General features: G+C 39.1%; 1 protein-coding gene across 1 annotated transcript in view; it reads right to left on the reverse strand.

The window, feature by feature from the left end:
• The window catches only part of LOC306856892 (ephrin type-B receptor 2), a 146,891-nt gene that overhangs the window by 67,851 nt on the left and 54,861 nt on the right, over positions 1–24,179 (reverse strand). The window contains exons 2-3 of the mRNA XM_079396429.1: positions 19,088–19,173; positions 9,118–9,802 (exon numbers count right to left, since the gene is read on the reverse strand). Coding sequence (XP_079252555.1) covers positions 9,118–9,802; positions 19,088–19,173 — 771 coding nt within the window. The remainder of the gene's footprint in view (positions 1–9,117; positions 9,803–19,087; positions 19,174–24,179) is intronic.

A 24,179-nucleotide genomic window follows, 5' to 3' on the forward strand; every position in this document is an offset into this window, starting at 1 on the left:
CCACTCCCTCTGCTTCTCTTATCACTTCCTGTTTGGAACATTTATAAGCATGCTGACCTTTTTAGACCATGCGAAGTATTGCCAGTTACACTGCCTTACCGAGCGTTCATCCTGTATTTAGTTTGCCTTGCTGTGTATGATTCTGCCTGTTTATCTGACCACGATTGTTCTGGATTCTCCCTTCTGCTGTGCCTGCCTGATTCTTCTGATGTTTGTGTTTGGACCTTATGCTTGCCTACTCATCTTTGTCTATTGGATCAACCCTGTACTTGTTGACGGATCGGACTGCTATCCTGGTATTGACCCATTGCCTGAATTCTCGTTTCTGCCTGTTAAAAGTCTGCTTAATAAACTTCTGCTTATGGATTCTAACTCAGCCTCAGCGGCCTCATTACACTGGTTTGAGTTTATTTCTGTATGTACTAATGCATTTTAACATTTCAAGTGGTATAAATTATACAACTATATTTAAAAAAGTATACTATACTAATTATATATTTATCCATTTGTACACTTAAGAAAACAATATTGATATATATTTAACAACAAAATTATCATGGTGGAAAAAAACCTTGTTAAATATTTCTATACAGGTTTAATTGTCTGAAAAAGGGTCTCTGCAAAGCCCTTCATTTAAACACGGAGGGCTGAAAGACTATTATGGGACAACGGTTTGTTTTGTTTTATGAGCCCCTGGGATTTCAGGTTGACCATAAGCATAGCAGTACCCCACGTTTTCTGTTAGCCAATTATAGCTATCATTAAAAGCAGATGTGCCATGGAAAATAATAGGAGCCACAGTGGTGTCTGTGCATTGTGATGATTTCTTTGCTGAAGCCTTGTCTATGTGGAAGGTAGTCAAGACCAGGAATCCAAAAGAGAATCCACTGTCCTTTACTCCTTCCCTTAACCTCTGTATCATCAGAACATGGTTCTCTTTTTGGTATTGAGAATTTGGTTTTGAGATTACATCAAACCCCAAGCTTAATCTTCTGCCTATGACTGTGCCATCACTTCACTCCAAATAATTCAAATCCAAAGCTGTGGTTGGAAGCAAAAGTTAGGTTGCGAATTATTCATAGCATTATTATTTACGTTTTGTCCTCCTCAAGTGTCGTCTGCTGTAACAGTTTAGAATCAACAGCTTTGAGGGATTTCCCGTTTATAATGTCTAAAATTCGGATACCATAAATGAAATGCTCATGCAGAAAGACAAATATTTCACCCGAAGGGAAACTGCGCTGTATCGTTGCAGAGCCATAAATAAACTGTTGCGGATCTGGATTGCACAGCCACATTCTTGAGGAACGTATGAGTAATGTTTACCAATGTAAAACCCTCAAGTTCATGAGAACTTCTCAACAGGTGGAGGGTCTGCACTTAATCAGGTTTGCCAAAGCAAACACTTTCATCAACAATGCTATGTAGCTTAAAATACTTTCACCAAGCAAAGTCCCCCAGTGTTTGATGTTTATGCTTATGGATATGCGTCATATTTTTGTCTTGTTTTCAAGGTACATTTTCATATTAGTGGAGGAAGACAAAAACATGTTCATATTAAAGACATTCCCTGAAACAACTCTTAATATCAGTATTAATATGCAGTGCTGCTTCTCAAATGAATTTGTTTTAAGATCATTTGTGGATTATTTGAAAGGAAAACTAGTCATGTTTTTGCAGTGTATATTCAATCTGTTTGCTATGGTTACAAATGTGGTCACACTTCTAACTCCTTATTCTATAGATTGTGTGGTCAGATTACAATTTGGGAAAAACGAGTATTGTTTGAAGAGTTAGAGCCCCTAACCATGAACATGCCTCCTATTATGTCTTACTGCGTATACTGCTACTATTTTAAATGAACACGTTCTGCGAACAAGACGCCGTGTGTCTCCAGAGGGTCCCCATCTAACGCAGCTCTAAACGAAATCAGATCTGCCTTTATAAGGGCATTTCTGCTAAAGGAACCTGGCTTGCTTCGTTTACCTACAGCGCCTCCCTGGGAGGAACTTTAATATTGTTAGTAAAACGATCTCAATTCTCTGACAAGAAGCCAATGCCATCACATGCATAAATAAATTGGTATGTTGTCAATATTTTGACAGACGTCACGTCGAAGAATCGATATCTGTTGAAAGCGCTGCCGAAGACTTAACTGAAACATGCGTAATTGCGCGCTAGTTCGTAGCGAGGTGTCTGCATAAAGTGTTAGTGGAGATGTGAAAGTAGCTGCGAGACATATTTCATCTGCAGATCTTATGACCTCCTGCAACCCATGAACGTAAACGGATACTGCGGCATCCCGGTGAAAACATCTTTCACAAATCAATTCATTACGCCCGACTCTCAGCAGTTTAAAAAGCCCCTCTTTCTTCCATCAACCCATCCCCCGACCACTGACCACAGTCCTGACATTGTCTCACGCAGCGGTATCAGCTTTCCCCTGCCAGAGAGATAAATGGCTGGATGAATTTAAGGCAGACCTTGATCAAAACCGCTTATGTCTAATATATACAAACCACCATCAATAACCTTGTTTCAGCTTAAATGCTTTTATATTGTTTTCTTTTAACTTTTTTCTTCTAAATATAGCTTTAGGTCTCATAACTCTTGAAAGTCTTTATAAAGTGATTCAATATTATGAACTGCATTCTAACTAGGGTTGAGCAAAATTTAGAATTGAAGAATTGGCTCCCTTGAAATGAATGCGTGTGAATTGGAATTATGAAATGGCCACATATATATCCATCTAAGTATATCTATATTTATGTAGTTCAATAACATTTTACAACAAGGTTGAACTTTGCTTGCAATACTTTTACAGAATGCATTAATCCTGGTTAATGATACATTTTATATGCACTAATACAGCGTAACATTACAAGAGGCCTAATACATTATACATTAATGTATAATATTTAGCATAATAAAATATATACATTTAATATAAATAAAATGAATAATTATATATAAAAAAATACATTTAGAAGTATTTTATTATATCCATTATACATACTGTACAAAACCCTTAGGCCACTAGTATTTTCACAAACTAAAAAAAATGTCAATTTCAGAAAAATCACTCCTCTATAACATCTCATCCATTCTGCTTTTTACTTCCTGCCCTTCATCTGAATTTCGCACATCAATAAAATCACGTGATTGCAAACAAACTATTGTGATAATCCTGTGAGATTTTTGTTTGCACAAGGAGTCTGACAACAGCCAGTCTGTCTGGAATGACATGAAGAAACAAACTGAGACAGACTAAATCCAGAAGAACTGTGGCAACATCTCCAAGACTGTTAAATGTTTTATGCACTTGTGTAAAAATGCTGTAAAATGAGGATGCTGTCAAAAATAATGCCATAAATAGTTTTTCTTTATCAATTAACTTCTATTAACAAAATTAAATCAACATTTGGTGTGACCACACTTTGCATTTAAAGCAACTTTTGGTGCACTTGTGCATAGTTTTTCACATAGCTTAGTAGGTAGGTTATTTGAAGCAGTTCTTCTGGATTTAGTCTGTCTCAGTTCTGTTCTGTTTCTTCATGTCATTCCAGACACACTGGATGATGATGAGATCAGATCTCTGTGTGGAGCACTTTTTGTTGTCAGACTCCTTGTGCAAACATTAATACAATTAATTGTAAAATGATTGTTTTTGCATACTACAGCAAAAGATAGAAATAACTGACTTTAAACCATTTTTTAACTGGTAAAAATACTAGTGGCCTAAGACATTTGCATAGTAGTGTATATATTAATCATTTGTATATTTACAAATTAAAATTACCCTAACAAATGCTATAAAATGTTGTTCATTTGTTGATTCATGACATCTGACTATCTATGCATCCATCCATCCAAGTGACCTGACGTTAAGGCGGTTGAGTTTTCAGGAAATAATTTGGTGTATTTCTGCTTAATCAAAAAAAAAAAAGCCATTTCACATCCTCAAAACACATCAAGGCAGTCATCAAACGCTTCGTCATAGTTTTGTCTAGTCCTAAGAGTACCGATCCAAGGTCAGCACTGGTGCCTTATTAACATTATTTGGCTCATGGGACCATAAATGGCGATACAAGATTAGAGAAATGAGATTAGATTAGCACTCTATCACCCAGATTTGCAATCAGGTCCTGCTGTCGTAAAATATTATGAAATATTCCTCAATGCATTAATATTCACTAAGGCTTTATGAAAATGAGCTAAATGCTCAGTGATTAGGATCATTATTCTCTCTATTAGGAGTAACAGTCTTTCAGCAAAACACTAACAGTGTGATGTGAAAGGCTTTAACAAGCACCTTTTTACAGCTTATTTGATTTGACAAGGAGCCTCTCCGTTAGTCACTCACTATTACATTGTTTTTAAACCCAGGTGTTCACAGAGATGCCTCAAGTTCAAGCAGACCATTGGGATATAAAAATCCATAGCATTCAGTAAATTACACGTATGTCAAAAACAACCAAATGTGTATAATTATACAGGGTCTTTAATTTAAAATCGTTCAACGATTTATCGGCAGGTGCTCCAGAGGAAGGATTGTGACCGTACTCATTAACTGGCATTGAATGCATATCGGCAGAATGCCACCCTGCTACTGCCTGCAATGAGCAGCTATTATCACAGCTCATCCCAGCCTAGACGGGGATCCGGTGTGGTAATTACAGCCAGACTTACGAAGCGGCTGAGCGAGTGTGTGCGTGTCTGTCTGTGCGAGTGGGTGCAGAGGCGGGGGGGGGAGTCTGAAACACAGGTGGGCGTTTTATTGTGTTGTCTGTGTCAGCGTGGAGCCTGTCTGCAGGCTGTCGTTGCCGTGGGAACGGGACCCGCCGTCGGGCGAAACGAGAGCTCCTGCTGTAGAGCGAGTTGAATTACAGGTGAGGTAGGCTGAAGGAGAAGAGCACTGGGGTTTAACGATCAATACGCTCACACACTGTGAAAGGGCCAGATTACATTGATGCTACACAGGGATACTGTAAAGGGTGGGGGGAGGGTACAACCCTACTATCCACATCAACATGTTTGAGTTGCCTGAGATATCACAGTGAAACCATAACATCAACAGCAGGCCATTTCTAGAGCTTCAGCTTGGTAGGAAACACATACTGGAGCTTGTAGGTTTTTTTTCAAAGTACAAAATTTTCACAATACAAACATTTAAAAACCCTCACTGGGTGATAAGACATCTTTTTGTAAAACTGTAAAGTTTGTACTCAATTTCTATATGGTATTAGTATGTACAGTATGTATATGTATGTATGTAGCCTATATGTGTGTGTTTGTGTGTATAAACGTGTGTGTGTGTGTGTGTGTGTGTGTGTGTGTCCGTGTCTGTCTGTTCTGTTTATTGAATGCAATTTCAGTGATTCATATAATTATTTACAGGTGAAAGAATATGACATTTGAATGTATTTTGCTTGAAAATGCACTACTTTGATAAAAATTTATTTTTCTCAGTTTTTTGTCCAAAATGTTGTATTTCTGATGAAACCTATGTGCATTCAAGTGGTGATAAAACATGAACACATGAAGATAGAATAAAATAGTTTCTTTTTCATTAAAAGCAGAGGCTTGGTTCTTTATTTTGATATATAATATGTTCATATATTCATAGCAGAAAATATTCTGAGGGCCGTCAAATTTAGATGAAAATCATAACAAAATGCTGGCGGTGGCTGGCACCATTTTTAAAAACGCAGTTTTTAAAGAGTTAAAAAAAAATGCATCAGGATGGTTATGTATTTTTCAGTGCTGTCAATTGCTAAAAAAATAACTAATTAATCGCACATTTTTTTCTGAAATCCCACCAAGTTTTTAAATATACTTTTATATTGCAATAATTTCACATTCAATCTTCAAATCAATGTAGAAACAACATAAAGACGGTATATTTTTAATATTTGTTTAATGTCATCTTTTTTTTATGACTGAGGGCAAGTATCACTGATACGAATACTACTTGATATCTCTAGGAAATTATTTTCCTAATATTTAACCACTGACTAGCCATTCAACATTACAATATAGAAAGTAGCAACTTCTTTAAGTAAACTTAAAATAATTTTCACATAAACCCATTATAATAAATGTCATATTTAGCTGTGCCCTTCAGCAAGTAGGAAATGTACAGAAATGTAATAAAGTTATCAAACACTAAATTCTAAATTAAATATAGATGAATCCTTAAAGCTACAAAAGATATTGATTTCCTCTATTTTTTGTTCTTTAATTAACAGACATGACAGCAGCTGGGTTATTGGTTTATTTGGCTGCTATTACTTTTATTACTGCCGCTGCTGAGCGTGACGTGGATCTGACATGCATGCTCGTAGTTTAATATGAAATGATACAGGCTACAGTGTGCCACCATATTTGTTTGTGTAATTGAAGAGCATGCACTACGAGTAGTGTTGCCTTCGTCAATGAAAATTGTGACTAAATATTGTCGTCAACGAACCTTTATCACATGACGAAAACGAGACGACACGCAACATAAATGCTGGTCATGTGACGATGACGATAATTCAATATATAATGCAATATTGTTGACGAATAAAAATGAGACTAAATGTGTGCAAAATAAAAACTATGCTAAAATGTCTCTTCAATTTTGTTGACTAAAACGAGACGAAACAAAATTTTATAACGTTATTTCGTCTCATTTAGTCGCGTTATTATTATTTATTATTATATGCAGTATTTCTGTTTCCTGTGTCTCTTCTGGAGCTGCATCAGGTCGCACTGTGCAGACGCAGGCGATGTCACTTCCTCAAGTCCCACTCGCGGCATTATTTAGAAGACGACATGTTAACATGTTTGGTTGGTAAAATAAATGTTGTAAATTCAAATCAGAGCATCTTTCTTGTCTGGCATGGATGTATTCTTAAGTCTATAAGGTAATATAACAATAATATAATAAGATAACCTTATTTGAAATGGGTTTTGCTAAAAGAAAATTTTGGTTTCATCTATACTACTAGCGCAGTGGTGGGCCGTCAGGGGAAGCAGGGCCTTCTCTGCTGGCCCTATAAAAAACAAAATTGTGTGAAAAATGTTTTTATTGATTATTTAGGTATCATTTTCATTTGTGTAATGTCCACTAAATTGCCTATGATTAGTTTAGTTGAGGTTGAACTGGAATGTCCTACATAAAAGTCCGAGGCCAGCACCACAGATAGTGCTACCCTTTTGTTGAAAGACGTCACATCTGATTTGTTACGAGCATTAGTGATAGAATCGTCAGCCAATTAAATTTTGACTTTCAATGACAGCCCGCCCTCTGGGTCCAGCTACGTGCCCAGTGCTACCCCCAGCATTAGACCGCCCCTTTAATCAGGGATTTCTATGGTAGGAACATGAAAGTAAACGAAAAGAAAATGACAGCTGCAGTCATTGGTGCCTACACCAGATCTTGTTGCCGATCTATTAAAATCGTCATTTTCAAGGCGCTCTTTTGCAGACAAAAGAGAATAACTGAGAAAGGAAGACCTACACCCAAAGTGAATTCGCTAACAAAGGCCAGCAAAGGTTTTATGCGCCATTTCAACGATTGCAACTATGAGTGCTATGAGTGGCTAACAGCTAGCACCGAGCACAAGTTATTTTGTTGGCTGTGTTTACTTTTAAATCCGAGTAAAGTGGCATGGAATGACAGACCCATGGACTTTATTTACAAGTGACAGGTGAGTGCTTTATTATTTGATGAGTATTGTATCATGCACATTGTTATGGAGGTGTATGTGGTGTGTTGATAATGTTGGTGTGGCTGTCCAGAGTTTGTACAGTTTTGCTGCTTTGGGCGTGTCATCATTTTAGAGTGACATGAATGTGCATAGTGACCCGTGTATTGGCAGATTACTTTTACTGACCATGTAGGGAAATTTACTCTGTATTTAACCCACCCCAATCTAGCCTACTGTTAAAATAGTTGATCAGCCGCCATTGTTTGTTGAGAGCCTGTGTGCAGCATAATATGTGCATTATATACATATAGCTGCATTAGCTGTAACAGAGTTGTGTAAGATGTTTACAGTTGAAGTTGAAGTTGAGCTTTGTCATTCCGCTACATGTGGGGACATACAGTGGAACGAAATGTCATGCCTCGCAGGACCACGGTGCTACATAAATACAGACATACAACAATGAAGTAAAAAAACACTATAAACCTATACACAACTAACCTTGCTTACTGAAGGCCCTGACTAAAACCCCACGGTATGCCACTGCTACTAGGTACTTATACTATATTGATTGGGTTAAATAGAATTACTAAAAAGAGACTAAAATGCAAATTCCATTGACTAAAACTAGACTAAATGTCATCAGTTTTCGCCAACTAAAACTAGATGAAAATAGTCATGGATAATTCTGACTAAAATAAGACAAATGCTCAGACTTTTAGTTGACTGAAACTTGACTAGACTAAAAAGAGTATGAACGTGACTAAAACTAATAAAAACTAAAATGACAGCTTCACACAAAGACTAGACTAAAACTAAAATTAAAACAGGCCGCCAAAAACAACACTAACTACGAGCACAGTATAACGGCTGACAGGTCAGGAAAATTCATTTTTACTGACATGTGGCCTGACAAAAATCTCATCTGACCACACATCACTGATGTCTGATGTTCTGCTGAAGCTTCCTCATCACCTGTACAATTCTCGTTTGACTGGTGCCTGGCGCTGAGGCGAAGTGGAGTGCGTGTCTAAAAAGTCTCCAGTTTGATGTGGTCATAAAGATGTTCTGCGTATAAATAAACACAATTCTTGGCAAGAATAAATAGACAGAAGCAGCAGTTGTGAGTGGAGTGGCCAACCCTTGAGACGCCACTGCGTTAATTGCATGAAATATTTTTAACGCCGTTAAACTGAAAAAAAATATCTCCTTCGTTAACACGCTAATTTTGACAGCACTAGTATTTTTTACTAAAATGCTTACTAAAATTATTTATTACAGCATATGAGACTATGAGCACTGAAAAGACAGATATCCAAAAGACACAGAAAAGCAAACACAGACTTTTCTGCTTCTCAGTACTCAGGATCAGTAGCAACTTTGACCTAAAAAAGACCACTACACATTAGCAGAAGACCGTGCTTACCTCTGCAAACAGTTCCATTCTCCACTGCCTCATGACCCGCTTTACACATACAGCGGCCAATAGGAACCATCCACTCTCCATCTCCATTACAGTACAGTTTAATGGGTACGTCGACCTCCTCTGCATTAGGGATGCACTCTCCCCTCGCCGACACCAGTGAGGTGCTCTCTGCTCCCGAATGCGTCTCCTGAAATGCTGCTCCGTTCCGAATAGTGCGAGGGCACTTCCGGTAGAACACTCGCACAGCGATTAACGACATGCACCCTCCATAGTCCTGGAAGGCTAAATAGAAACCATTACGGGAGACGGGGCCGAAACTGCGAACCTCTGTGTTAATCTTCATCACACGTCCGCCCAGGTCTACTTGCGAGAAACTCTCGTCTGCCGCAATAGTATCCACCTTGATCCAAGGGTTTTCCATCCATGGAGGATGGACTTTAGTGGCCGTGTCATAGTCTGATTCATAGTAGTAGAGGTTGAAAGTTTCCTTGCAGGAACCAGGGACTCCTGGGATGCTGCTGCAGTCTCGCACTGAGAACTTCATCTCCACGTGAATGCGCTGAGCCCCTCTTCTTCGGATGTACTTAGTGCGCACCCAGTTATTTTGGTTGGCGTGGAAGACATTACACACCTGATAGGTACGAATGGTGTTCATGTGCTCATCATAGCCACTCACTTCTTCCCACTATAAAGAGAGAAAACAAGAAAGCAAAGGTTTAAAGATGGGTTTTAAATGCAATTTTTTACTTACTTTGGCCTTTAGACCAGGAGAAATGAAATGGTTAAAACGATTATCATTTCAAATAAAAACAACCAAATTTCTACGCAGCTTCCACTTTGTGGAAAATGCTTTATTTATCATCATGGTTAATCATTAGCCTAATTATTCTATTTTTATAAATTCTTAAATATATAGACATACAGTTGGGCAAAAAAGTACACTTCAACTATGAGAGACAGAATGGGGGGGAAAGAATCCAGGAAGTCACATTGTAGGATTTTTAAAGAATTTATTTGCAAATTATGGTGAAAAATAAGTATTTGGTCAATAACAAAAGTTCATCTCAATACTTTGTTATATACCCTTTGTTGGCAATGACAGAGGTCAAACGTTTTCTGTAAGTCTTCACAAGGTTTTCACACACTGTTGCTGGTATTTTGGCCCATTCCTCCATGCAGATCTCCTCTAGAGCGGTGATGTTTTGGGGCTGTCGCTGGGCAACACAGACTTTCAACTCCCTCCAAAGATTTTCTATGGTGTTGAGATCTGGAGACTGGCTAGGCCACTCCAGGACCTTGAAATGCTTCTTACGAAGCCACTCCTTCGTTGCCCGGGCGGTGTGTTTGGGATCATTGTCATGCTGAAAGACCCAGCCACGTTTCATCTTCAATGCCCTTGCTGATGGAAGGAGGTTTTCACTCAAAATCTCACGATACATGGCCCCATTCATTCTTTCCTTTACACGGATCAGTCGTCCTGGTCCCTTTGCAGAAAAACAGCACCAAAGCATGATGTTTCCACCCCCATGCTTCACAGTAGGTATGGTGTTCTTTGGATGCAACTCCGCATTCTTTCTCCTCCAAACACGACGAGTTAAGTTTTTACCAAAAAGTTCTATTTTGGTTTCATCTGACATTCTCCCAATCCTCTTCTGGATCATCCAAATGCTCTCTAGCAAACTTCAGACGGGCCCGGACACGTACTGGCATAAGCAGCGGGACACGTCTGGCACTGCAGTCCCTGGCGGCGTAGTGTGTTACTGATGGTAGCCTTTGTTACTTTGGTCCCAGCTCGCTGCAGGTCATTCACTAGGTCCCCCCATGTGGTTCTGGGATTTTGATCACCGTTCTTGTGATCATTTTGACCCCACGGGGTGAGATCTTGCGTGGAGCCCCAGATCGAGGGAGATTATCAGTGGTCTTGTATGTCTTCCATTTTCTAATAATTGCTCCCACAGTTGATTTCTTCACACCAAGCTGCTTGCCTATTGCAGATTCAGTCTTCCCAGCCTGGTGCAGGTCTACAATTTTGTTTCTTGTGTCCTTCGACAGCTCTTTGGTCTTAGCCATAGTAGAGTTTGGAGTGTGACTGTTTGAGGTTGTGGATAGGTGTCTTTTATACTGATAACGAGTAAAAACAGGTCCCATTAATACAGATAACGAGTGGAGGACAGAGGAGCCTCTTAAAGAAGAAGTTACAGGTCTGTGAGAGCCAGAAATCTTGCTTGTTTGTAGGTGACCAAATACTTATTTTACCGAGGAATTTACCAATTAATTCATTAAAAATCCTACAATGTGATTTCCTGGATTCTTTCCCCCCATTCTGTCTCTCATAGTTGAAGTGTACCTATGATGAAAATTACAGGCCTCTCTCATCTTTTTAAGTGGGAGAACTTGCACAATTGGTGGGTGACTAAATACTTTTTTGCCCAAATGTATATGACTATGGTATACAGTCTGCCAGTTGAAGAAAGTGGCACATCTTACCCACACGACTGGCTTTTGGTTACAGGTCATACAAATGGTCAGTCCCTTCTTATACATTAAGCTAAATTGTAAAATGACCTGACAGCATAAAATATCATGTTATAGACACATTTGTATCTCTGCATCGGATCTCTGGAGGGCTTTACGAGCACCTGAGCCATTTTCAGCAGCTTTCCCCATTTGCACAGGCCAAATTACTGAGCACAGGAGGAATGAGGTGGGAAAGAGAGCAAAATTCTCCTGCTAGTCTGCCAACATGCCCTGGCACTAGGCATACAGAGGGTTGGCTTTGGCTTGGGTTTTCTGTAGAGCCCATGTCACAGTGCGGAGTGATTCTGGTCTCTATTTATTTTTATCTCTCCTACTCGCATTCTTGCGCTGTATAAAAAGTATGTACTATTAATATAGCTTACATAGAGTGAGCACTTTGGTGATACACTTTGATGTTTACAGTCATTTATTTTTTGCTGTGCTGCCTCTTTTGTGTCTTGAGGCAGCTTAAAAATGAAGCCAGAATTAGCATAATTAAATTATTTTCTTTGCAACGAGAAAACAACAGAGCATAGTTTGGCAAGACTAAACAAACATGCTGATTCAACAATTGAACTAGAAAAAAACCCCACAAATAATAATAAGAAGAAGAAGAAAAAGAAGAAATGCATTAAAGAGATAGTTTACCTAAAAATTCTCACCATCATTAATTTTAAACCAGAAGAATGTTGGTTACCAAATGAATGTTTAGCAACCACTGGATTCCGTTGTACACACAAAGAAAAGAGAAGAGAATTTACCTTCAATTAACCTACTGATCATTAACGTAACAAAAAAAAACCATCCCACTAAACATTACAAATGTAAGATAATCAAATTATACACAGAACCAGTTGATAGAGTGAAAGAGACTTCTTGTCAAATTTACAAGTATATATTGCGAACACTAAAGCATGAAGGGTACATGCACCAGAGACTTCACTGCTCGGCCTAAAGTGACTCCAGATGACTCCATTGCGGTTTTCAGCCAACTTGCCACAGGCTTTCAGCACTAAACAACTCAAATAGCAGTCACAGAAGTCTTGACCTTGTCCAACAAGGAAAGCCCTTTTTTTCCCCTTAAAATACTTTTCACACCGTGGACTCGAAGCCCAGCAAGAACACCCCAACCCTCCCCAAATCACCCTCCCCTCGAGTGGCTTACTCTTCACTTAACAGCTGACATAATTTCCCAAATTAGTTGCTGCTTAACAAGGATTTTGACAGAGTTTTGACGGGCTGGGGGAGAAAGTCATGCCTGTCCAAGACCTCCATTCTATCAAATGATCTTGGACTAATTAAAACAGCTTTCTTTCCTCGCAGCTTTTGTTCTTTATTCCCATGTCCCTATTATTCGGCTGAGATGAACTGAAATGATTCTGGATAGGATTGTGGTCATTAACACTTGCACTGTGTTCATTTTGTGTATAAAATTAACTTTTCCATCACTTCAGTTCAGTCCTTTCAAGCAGCCAGGTGTTTATTGGGTCAATGGCAGCCATTGACCTTGCCATCTTTCTTAAAGATGACACATTCTTCCATGAACCAGAAAGAGGGGTGAGAATGAAGTGTAGTTGAACAAGAGAAGACAATGTGTAGCATCTTCTTATTTGTCGTCTGTCACTTTGACTAATCCAGTTAAAAAATAATAATAAATAAGCACTGTCCCTAATGAGAAACTGAGTAAGCGAGTGTATTCTGTGATGGGAGGAGGCAAGGAAAGGAGTGGGTTAAAGACGCTCCAAACAAACAGCCTTTAAACAGGCCTCCCCCTTTGTGCTGTCTCGGCTTCTCTGCCATTCTTTCATCAGAGGCAAAGAGGAGAACCAAATGAGACATAATAAGAGCCAAGCGATCAAGCACCAAGTGTGAAATTAAAAGAAACATCTTAATTTACATAGATTTTCGCCGGGACGTTCGGTGGGAGTGTGGCTCAAGGGTGACCATGTGTTTTAAGATGCAAAAGAGGGATTAAGCTCAGACAATATTTTGTCACATGGCAGATCAGCACTTCGATGTCTTTTTCTAAACTCTGGATTAAATTTTTACAAAAAATTAAAAAGTAAAGGAAAAAAGGTTTATTACACATAAATGGCTGAACAAAATTAATATTTTATAATATTTTTAAAACAATAAAAAACACACATTGGGTTTTCTCAGTACACAGTTATTCAGTAATTAAAATTATTTTATTTATTTATTAAATGGGAACAAGACTTCAGTATTTATAGAGGCGAAATATAAATTAAACAATTTAAAAGTGCTTATGGATTTAGAGACATGTGCTTACTGAAAAACCTCTGGTTCGTTTCATTCTGAAACTATGGATAATGTAAACTGCTCTAACAAATGTGTAAAGACATTTATCAAAAAGTGTGTTAAAAGGTAAAAAGTTGGCTGCCCTCTTTGGATGCCTATGTTATGAGGTCAGAGCCTTCAGCAGTGGTGCACCATTGGTTAGTGTCCCTGTTAATTGGAACTCAGATACAAAAATCACCAACACAATTACGGTGCCATTAAGTCTAAGGGCTCGAGCCATGCTTTGATGGTCACAAGCAAATATAAGGAGAACCACAGAGACTGCTGGTGCAGAACCCTGAACTTCGGTCCGCTGGATGAGAACACAACCTGGGACTTATGTGCCCCACATGGTCCTAATCTGCAGTCTTTCAGTAATGACGAGACAAACTAAATGGAGTCTGTGTTCTTCTATTACTCTCCTGTCCTGTGATAGTTCAACTAGATATTGCAGGCTGTGGAAAATTAAGCCAAACATCACTATTATTATAGTTCACAGTTTAAGTTTGAACAATCCCTGGTTCAACAAAGCATATCATACAACCTTACAATTTTCTATTCATTTTATTAATTTTAATGCTACTTCGTTACACTGAAATTTGAAGTTCAGTTCTTTATTCTATTCTACTTCAATTAAATCTCATTTCAATTCTGAATGGTGCACAACCCTGCTAAATAATAAAGCTTGGCAGATAAATCATCTCAAACCATTTGTGCTCTACCTGGAAAAAAAATAAAAAATCAGAACGCAAAACATCCTGGTAAAAACCTACAACATAGGTATTTATCAAGATTAAAAACAGTGCTGTTTTTGAATGTAAGGCTGTGTCCTCCCTGAACATCCTTTAAGGAATCCTCAATAATGACGAAAAGACTTTGGCAAGCAGAATGTTTTAACTCTATGACTAATCTCATGTAAACAGTGTCTTCAGCATAGCAAAGTTACTAATTTCAATAAATCATGATTTAAAAAAAAAAAAAGTAAGTCACAACTGAACTGAATTAAACTTGTAACTTGCACTGGGAAAAGGAGCCCTGTGATAAATGACAATGTTCTTGTGGACAGAAGTTTAGAAACGATAACTCCCCCGCCACCCAAGACGAAAGAAAGTTCATAACCGAGCTGTGATCTATGTCTCCCAGACAGAGGCTCTCCCGGCTAGAGTGGAGGCGCGAGCTTGTGCTGAATTATGAAAAAGGCTTGCTCCGGGGAACGCAGAAGTTGGCCACGATCAAGCTTTGCTGTTATATTAATTGCTCCACTATGACATGACTCTGAACTTCTATTTGGACTTCAGCATCTTTTACAAATAAACTGTCAGAACCTTATGAAGTTTACATGAAGCCAGCAATTAAAGCTCTCCCAGGGCTGTCATTTGTATTCAAGCATTTGTAACTAGTAGAGCGGTGCTGATGAGTCCTTCTGTGAAATATGCTGACTCCACATCTCGTGGCAAAAGCACTCCTTGGACTCAAAGAAGTACATTGTAAATCTGCATAAATAAATCATTCACACAGAGGGGCAAAAGGGAACATGCATGACAGCTCCTGAGGGAAAGTTTCCCAATTTGCAGTTGTGGGAAATCTGACAGATAGAGTCGCATTGAGATATTTGTCCAGAGGGGACGTGAGGGACAAATGACATCCGGATATTTCAGCTAAAGTGCAGTGGGATTACAACCCTAAGCGAGATACTGAGCTCCCCACTATTAGAAAGATTGACAGAGGGAAAAAAAGTGATTGAAAGAGACAAAAAAGAGAGGCGACCTACAAACTGAGCCATCTTTGGCAGTCAGCTTCAATTACCTCTATCTACTGGTAATGCACAACAAGTGAAGAAAGACAAACAAGCTTCCTATTGCTCTTTTAACCCTTGTGTCTATCTATATCCATGTGGATCATGTTTACATATCTCATACAAATCAAGGACATGACAAAAGAGTCATGCTGCCAAAGGACTGCTTATGCAAGATTTGATACCCTGACGAGGGAAGCCTGAAAAATAATGGTAAAATCTTTATAGATCAATCCACAGTGGAATTGATTTCAGGACATTTCTTGAACCAAATGATTTTCTAAGGCGGTTGTGATTTGTGGTTTGTGTTGGTTGAAATATCTTATGCAGTGACAATCAAAAATATTTAAACTACATGATTTTAAACGAGAGCACAACATTTTTTATGTTAAGTTAAAGGGGTTGTTCACCCACCCTGATGAACTATCCACCCTGGGATATTTTGAAAAATGTCTCCATGTTGTTTTGGACCCCAGCACATCCCCCCCTTTACCAAAGTTCATTTCATTGTTCATTATTGCTTGCAAAACAGACAGTAGCAGATTATAAGCATGCAAATAGAGTCACAGATGATTAATGACAGAGTTTTGATCTGGACCTCGAGGCAGTCTAGTGAGGGCCACACTATCACAGCGATTCGTTACACAAATGTGCTGGCTGATTTTCATGTTCTGCATCAGTAAGCAACAAGTCTAGATGCATGACCAAAACAGAGTTTGAACATGGTGACATTTCTACACATTTGTAATGTTTCCTGCAACACTGTTCTCTAACTAAGCCGGTAATGACTTAATTTGCAGGCTGGTGAGGATGTGCACACACCATAGCAGTTACAAATCAACAATATGTCATCCTAAATGAAATGTTTACGTCCTACCGGTCTTTACATAAAATGCTCCCAGTGCTGTAAAACAACTGAAAATTGTATTTATATATCTTTTAACGTGATAAAATAACCATTTATGAAGCGCCCTCGAGGAAAATTTAAATACTTTAAGCTTTTTGTTGATTTAAACTGTGAGGTTAAGAGAATGAATAAGCTTGGAATTGCTCTCCAATAGGGCTGTCGCAATTCGTCGCAACTAGTCGATTTTTAAAAATATTCGACTAGTTTCGACGGTTTGATGTCCACATATTCATGTAATTACAGCGGCTATAGCATTTCTGTCCTAAAGAAATGGCCAAATATTAAAGATTAAGTGTACGTTTGAATTAAATGGTGCTTGGTCAATATTAAACAGTAATGTGTAAAAATAATCATCAGGCCGTCGACGCCCCCTGCAGGTCTTTGTTGTAATGCATCATCTACATTAGCACATTATTATTATATATATTACATTATTATTATTAGACTAGAACACGTGGATATGTTGTCATTCTTACACTATAATACTGAACTTTGATTTCAGTGATTTGGACTGAGATGGACACTTGCTTCTTGCACTCTATGTTGCACTTCACTTTTGCTTTAAAAAAGGATTTCATAGAAATTTGGATTTCATTTGGTTTAATAAAATATGTTTAAGTAAAATTGTTGATTTTTTTTGCAGGAAATTAGTCGTTTAGATTAATCGATTAATCGAAAAATTTGTCATTAGATTAATCGAAATAAAAATAGTCGTTAGTGGCCAACTTAACCTTTTCTCTGCCACTTACTTTCTTGTTGTTTTTAAAGCAAACATGAAGAATGTGTCTGATTCTATTAAGCTGCTTAAATCAATTGCTGAATGCCTCTTTACAAGTTATACAAACGGCCAAAAATCTGACCAAATTAAAAGTGAGCAAATTCCAGCTTTGATTTCAATGAGTCTTCAAATTATTAAACAATATCTGAAATAACAGAATTTGAAAAGCTGAAATGATGTGCAGGTCCAAACAAGCCTCTATGTAGTGGAGTACTAAGTACAGTCAAACATAATAACAGCAGAAAGCACATGAAGTATGTACTCCTCACACCTGGCTGTGATAAAGGGTTGCCGTAAATATTTCTTCAATGTAGGTGTTCACTTCCATAATTACACTGCTCTATGCAGTATATTCCACCTGCATGAAACATCAAGGGGTTTAGTATAAATGCAGGTCACAAATGCGAGTGAACGGACCACATCTGGATTTTTTCTCCTTGACTGTTCGGCAACAGGGGTTTGTTTTGCAAAGCTATTCGGTGGCATGAAAGCCAACTGTTGATAGAGTGCTCTATATTTTGACTGACACTGATCCTTTAGTTAAGCCCACAAGGCTCTGCAGGGGTGTAAGACAATAACTTAAGGCTTTTCTATCTATAAGGTTTACAGAATCCCACCTGTTTAGTGCTGTTGTGAGGGACTGCCATTCCCCGACTAAAGTTAAAGTGTGCCGTGTCTTCCTATGATTGTTCTCCATATCTTATTTAATTTAAGAAAATGTATATGCTCTTCGTAAATATGTGGTGTCAGACAGCAGAATAACTGAAAAAATGAATATGAAGGAAAGCTGGAGCGATCACCAGCATTCATCACTGAAGAATCCATTTCCTCAGAGATGTTGAGGACATTTTAGACATCTTCGTTTCTGAATGTGTCAAAACAGGCAATACGTTTTGCATCTGAACCCTGTGATATTTAATTTCACACTTTATATTAAGTCATTAAGTCACACATAATTTGACGTTCGCAGTTGTTTTGTTAAACCTTTGCTGTTGTAAAGATGAAAAAGATACGGTGATGCAAAGCATGTGTAATTCTTTTCCTATAGAGGAAAAGGAGAGGTGAATCTTATTGAATCCAGAGCCTCAGACCCAGAGACACCGGGCCTCTTTGTTCTTTTATATTGATTGCTCAAATCAGCACAGGAAAAAAAAAAAGCTGCATGTCCTAAGGTTCGAAGACAAGACGGTGAGCAAAATTATATCTGAAGAACTTTGAAGTTGCTCAACCAAACTGTCAGCCTTCTATACTCTTTTCTTGCTCTACTTTTTTAGTCTCTCTCTCTCACTCTTGCAGTCTTCCATTTGTATTTTACTGCTTCCAGACACATGGAATGGTATAATTTAAACCATGCCCCAAGAACAGACACAGAAGCATAAATAATTGAATAAAACAGGGAGTGGTTTTTCAGAAATACACCAGTAAATTACTCAGGAATATATTTTTCTTCTCCCGATCCGTTCGAAAGAACATAGATCCTGGTGTGGGGGAGAAGGCGATTAATTACTCCCTGACTAGTGCTGAGCAGGCGTGAGCCTAGATGAATGAAACCTAGTCTTTACAGGCACTATATGGTAAGGATTCACATCCAGTTTCTGTTATAATTGCTACGGAGGAAGCATCAACGGATCATTTCATGCAATTTCAGACATCTGTTAATATAAAGACAACTTACACTTATACTGCTGTCACCTGTTGACGACACTGGATATACTGTCCAGCCAAGCTCTGCGGTCGCTGTGGTGGAGTCCATCAACATTTCTGTGGAAACAGGAGGAAACAGAAAAAGGTTAAACAGGATATGTCCAGGTCTTGTTTTGTACAATGTTCAACATCCTTGAGTTCATGCACAGATTTCAGCCAAAGCATCTAGCGATCTATCATTTATCTTCAATAAACAGAGCGAGGGAACTTGCTACTGTTGTCTCCAGCATTTCCAAGAGGTTCCTAAATTACAAATAAACTCAGATCGCTTTTTATCCTCAATCTTTGCCTAAGGAAATTCTGGGGAAGTATAAGCAGCTATGAATACTTCATACATTTTTATGCATTAACATCATTCTTTATCCAGACATTTATAGAGGCTTGCGATACCACTTAACCAACTGCTCCATAAAAATACTATCAACACATTTGACACGAATCAGCCTTAAATCTGTTTCGATATTATAGCCGTCTCCGGTAGTAAGGATGAAAAATGCTGTAAAAATTAAAAAGGGAGCAGGAAATAGTGGGTTCTGCTTTCCCTGCTGTGTGATTCAGCCAAGATATTTTAGAGACAACAGCTCACTATCTGGCTCCACCACTGCAGAGGTTACGTGGGGGTACACGATGTAGGTTAGCAGTTGGACAACGATGAGATAACCACTAGAGACACTTTCAATAACGATATGGCAGCATATTGATACTGGCAAAAGCTAATATTTCACAGACTTTCATATGCTACTGCAGAGGAATGTGCATGGATATCCACAAATATGCACATTGCATCGTTCTAGCCGTGGGAGAAGCAAAATTTGTGTTCAGACTGACTTCTCTTATCACAGTACAGCGTTTGGGTCACCATTTATGGGTGTACAGAATGTGAAACCACTTTAAAAGTCAGTATTTTCATGCCGAAGGGAATTTGGTTTGTTCATATTGCATGCAAATTCGAAAGCTGGTTTAAAACATTGTAGTTGGGCTTTCAATTATTGTGCCTGAAGTACAATTCTGCTGCCTCCCAATATTTTTTAGATCGTGTGCTTATCGCTGCTGCTAAATCCACACATTTTTATACATAAATCTAATAATGTGAAAAAAGCAGTTATGAACTTGCCAAACAGGTGCAGCACTGCCTCTTATCAATATTCAGCAGGGATATAATGGCTTTTAAATCAGTTCTCACTCACAGAGCTCCTTAAATAGCCCTCTATGCACATCAAAAATTCACACACTTTTCTCACCTAGATAAAACATTCATATTCTTCAGTTTGTAGAAATATAGGGACACGCATTTTATGAATAGTAGATTTAAGAGGTACTGAAATGGGAATGATTATAATCAGATGAAAGATGACCATTTTCTTCAGCAGAAATCAGCCCAATAACGATTACTTCAGTCACTCCAGGTGCTCAATGTCAGGTCAGACCTTCAACTTGCAAGATTAGCCAGGCTTTCACCCACTATTTCTGTGCTAAGACTGCTAGGTTGGGGATACAATATAGTTACCGGAGGCCAGTTACTCTACTTCTGCTGATTAGTTGGTGTTAAAGAACATCAAGTAATTGGGGTCAAAGAGAACACATTTTGCTGTCTGGGGTCCTCAGAGGCACGGGGATGATAGTTCTCAGTTCAGATTGGCCGTCAGTCATCCCATGTGAATAATTCATGTTATCACATTGATGGCTTAATTAATTTCCTCTAGTAATTAGAGTAAGACTAAGTTGTTGAACTTTTGGAAGGAATTAGATAAAGGAGCTTGATAGAAACGGAGGAAGTTTGGGTTTTATCACAGTCTAATGCAGCTGTTCCGACTTCCTTTTACAAGTATCGGAGTACAAAACGTCTTTCAGAGGCTCAGCTTGAGGCCAACATAATTATAGTCTTAGCTATTGGAAATACTTATTCATTTACAGAATTTTCATTAATCTTGCATTAGGCTATTTGATCATTTTAAATGTGCTTTTGAATGCTGGTTGCAATTAAGACGAGGCCTTGAAAACGACAGTGTTTTCGAAGGAAAACAGTAAGAGTACCGTTTGAGGCTGTGCGGAGGAATGCAGCTTTTTGGGCATGTCTCTATACTTCAGATTCCCTGTGAGTCTGAATCATATTCCAGGAAAAAGCAAAGGGTTTAATGAACAAACTACACGTGGGTCCAATTTATTTTAAAAGGACATATTCCATCTCGAAGCTAAATTACAGTTGAATACCACTAAGCCTAAATTTTACACATAGACTCATGAATCGTAGTCTGCATGTCCATTCATAACAAGCAAAAATGGTGGTCAGTTTTCAGTTGGTACACAGAAGTACACAGAATAAATCAAAATACAATTATAGGTCATAAACAAAGGAATTGAAAAAAGTGGCTAAGTAAATTTCCTAACCTCATGCTGTACTTGTGGGCATTTGGTTCTTTATAAAGCATTGTGAGTGCATTGATAAGCAGTGAGGTAAACACTCTTTCCCTTTCATAAGCTCCCGTGCTTTATAAGCTCCTGCTTTTCGCAGTCTGGAAGAGTGATGCGCTGCCTGTCCTCAACCGTGCGATGGATAACCCTCCCAACCAGAGGCCTCTGCTTACGCACAGCCAAGCTAGAGATTTACGACTCCCTGCAGTCACGGCCGTACTTCACTGCTACGTCTTGCTTCCAGCTCTTCATCTTCCGTGATGAGGTAAACCAGAGGGGTCTGTCGGCTCCACGGGATTCTCCTGTGCACATTTTGAAGAGAGTGGTGGATGTGGCACCATGAGGACTGAATGTGTTTACACTCACACCATGTCTGGAGGTGACAACACATTCCAACCCGGGCCTATGAATAAGCTTGAGTCATTGCTCATGAGTCATATCTCAGCCATTGTAAGACCAAGGAGGACACGTGAGTTTAAGCTTTTTAACAGGATTGATTTTTTTGGAACTGTGCATTTCCCCAATGTGAATATGTGATGGTGGGAGGAGCTTTCTGACAGCGTAGTGAGAGATCTTCTCATATTATGATGGAGTTCAAGTCCTTTTGCTGATACTTTTTGTTCATATTTGTCATGTTTGACCAGAGTTTGTGGTCCAAATTTAATGCAATAAGAAAAAAAAACCCGATGTGTACCGCAGAAGAATTGAAAAACAAATGACTCTTATGAACCTTGTAAGTGAACTAAACACATACAAATCAACTAGTATAGCCGCTTATTTTAAAATGAGGCACATTGTTTCACATTTTTTATTATATGTTAAAAAATATATCTAAAATATATCCAAATGAATCATATACAAATCCTAGGGTTGGGTATCGTTTGCATTTTATCAATTCCAATTTCGATGCTGCTTATCAATTCCAATTATTATCGATTCCTAGTTTCGATTCCGATAAGATAAAATTCAATATAAAAAATGAAGACAAACATTTAAATGTCCAACATTTATTCTGTGTCTTTTTACAAAGCATTCTGTTGCAGCTGAATAACATGAGCAACCTAAAAATCAGCAGCCTACAGAATACTTAGGCCTACAAGAGGAACATTTGCTTTTAACAAAAATAGCCACAGCAAAAACAACTAAACTAATATAGATTTCAAATATTAAAGTGTTAAAGACAAGTAAACAGTCAGTAATAAAATTGGAACAAACAAATCAATTAGCAAAAGCATTACTAAATACAACTGAACCAAATTTCAGAAACTGTAATTAAACCATGGTTCCTTGAGTAGGGAACGAGACACTGCGTCCTCTAGGGGTCGCTATGGGGAATGCCATCAGTGTGACCCGTGTCTGAAGCATGCATACAAAAACACCATATGTTGGCCGGCGACAGCCTATGACATCACTACCGGCGCCACCACAGAATAAACGGGCACCGGGAAAATACGCCATCCACTTCTTCGTCTGAAGCTTGCGTCCGAAGCATGGCATAAAGCCTAGAGGACGCAGTGTCTCGTTCCCTACTCTGGGAACCATGGTTACATACGTAACCTGAGACGTTCCCTTTCGAGGGAACTTCGAACTGCATCCTCTAGGGGTCGCTATGGGGAATGGAATACCCATGCCACCATGCTGAGGGGAGTGCAAGCCAAGCACAAAAGGCAAGCACTAAGTACCAACTCTACCGGGCTAAGGGAGTTGCCCCTGGGACGGTTAGACGCCTGTCAGTGACATTATCCCCTACGGCCAAAGACCCGAGCTGCATACCCTAAAAGACTTACCTGTTAAGGGCCGGGAATCCCAGACACAGGGTAGAGCTCGAAGGCTTAGAATCATAAGGAAAGATTTCTATAAGGGGATACGGCCAAGTGGGATTTCACCCAGGGGCTACCGCTTGCTCTGCATGAGCTCGCTGAGGAAATTGTCTCAACAGACCCTCGGTAGCACCCCACTGTTCAAGCCCAGAAACATTGGGAGAAATAGGTAGAGTGGGGCCCAAGGCGAAAGCGCATAACCCATACCGTACAGAATTTTAGAAAGAACACAAAACACTTGATGTGCGATCTTACCACAACGTGGCTTTCAGAAAGTGCACAGAGACTAGCGTGCGCACTTACCATAATATGGATTTGTAAACACCGTTCTGGGTAGCAAAGCGAGCAACTTAACAGGGAGGCAGAGAGAGAGGCCTAAAAACCTGAAGTTGCTGACTCAAAGAGCTCTGGGGGGTGGAGAACTCAACTCTCAGGATGAGAGGGAAACTCCAATGCTCAGGGAGGGGTTGCATGCTCATAAGAGACCCTCGGAGTGAGGGGAGCACTGCCGAACATACCATGAGATCAGCCTAAGGTGGATCCCACAGAGCAGAGAATCCAATTCTCAGGATGAGAGAGAAACTCAGATGCTCGGAAGGGAGCAGCATGCTCATAGGTGACCCTCTATAGTGAGGGGAGCAATGCTAGCTCGACCAACAAGGAGAGCAACCTAACAGGGAGGCAAAGAGGGGCCTAACAACCTGTAGCCGCTGAATCACAGAGCTCTGGGGAGCAGAGAACCTAACTCTCAGAATGAGAGGGAACTCAGATGCTCAGAAGGGAGCGGCATGCTCATAGGTGACCCTGTATAGTGAGGGAAGCAATGCTAGC

The sequence above is a fragment of the Barbus barbus genome (assembly GCF_936440315.1).
Source record: "Barbus barbus genome assembly, chromosome: 37".
Taxonomy (NCBI): Eukaryota; Metazoa; Chordata; class Actinopteri; order Cypriniformes; family Cyprinidae; genus Barbus; species Barbus barbus.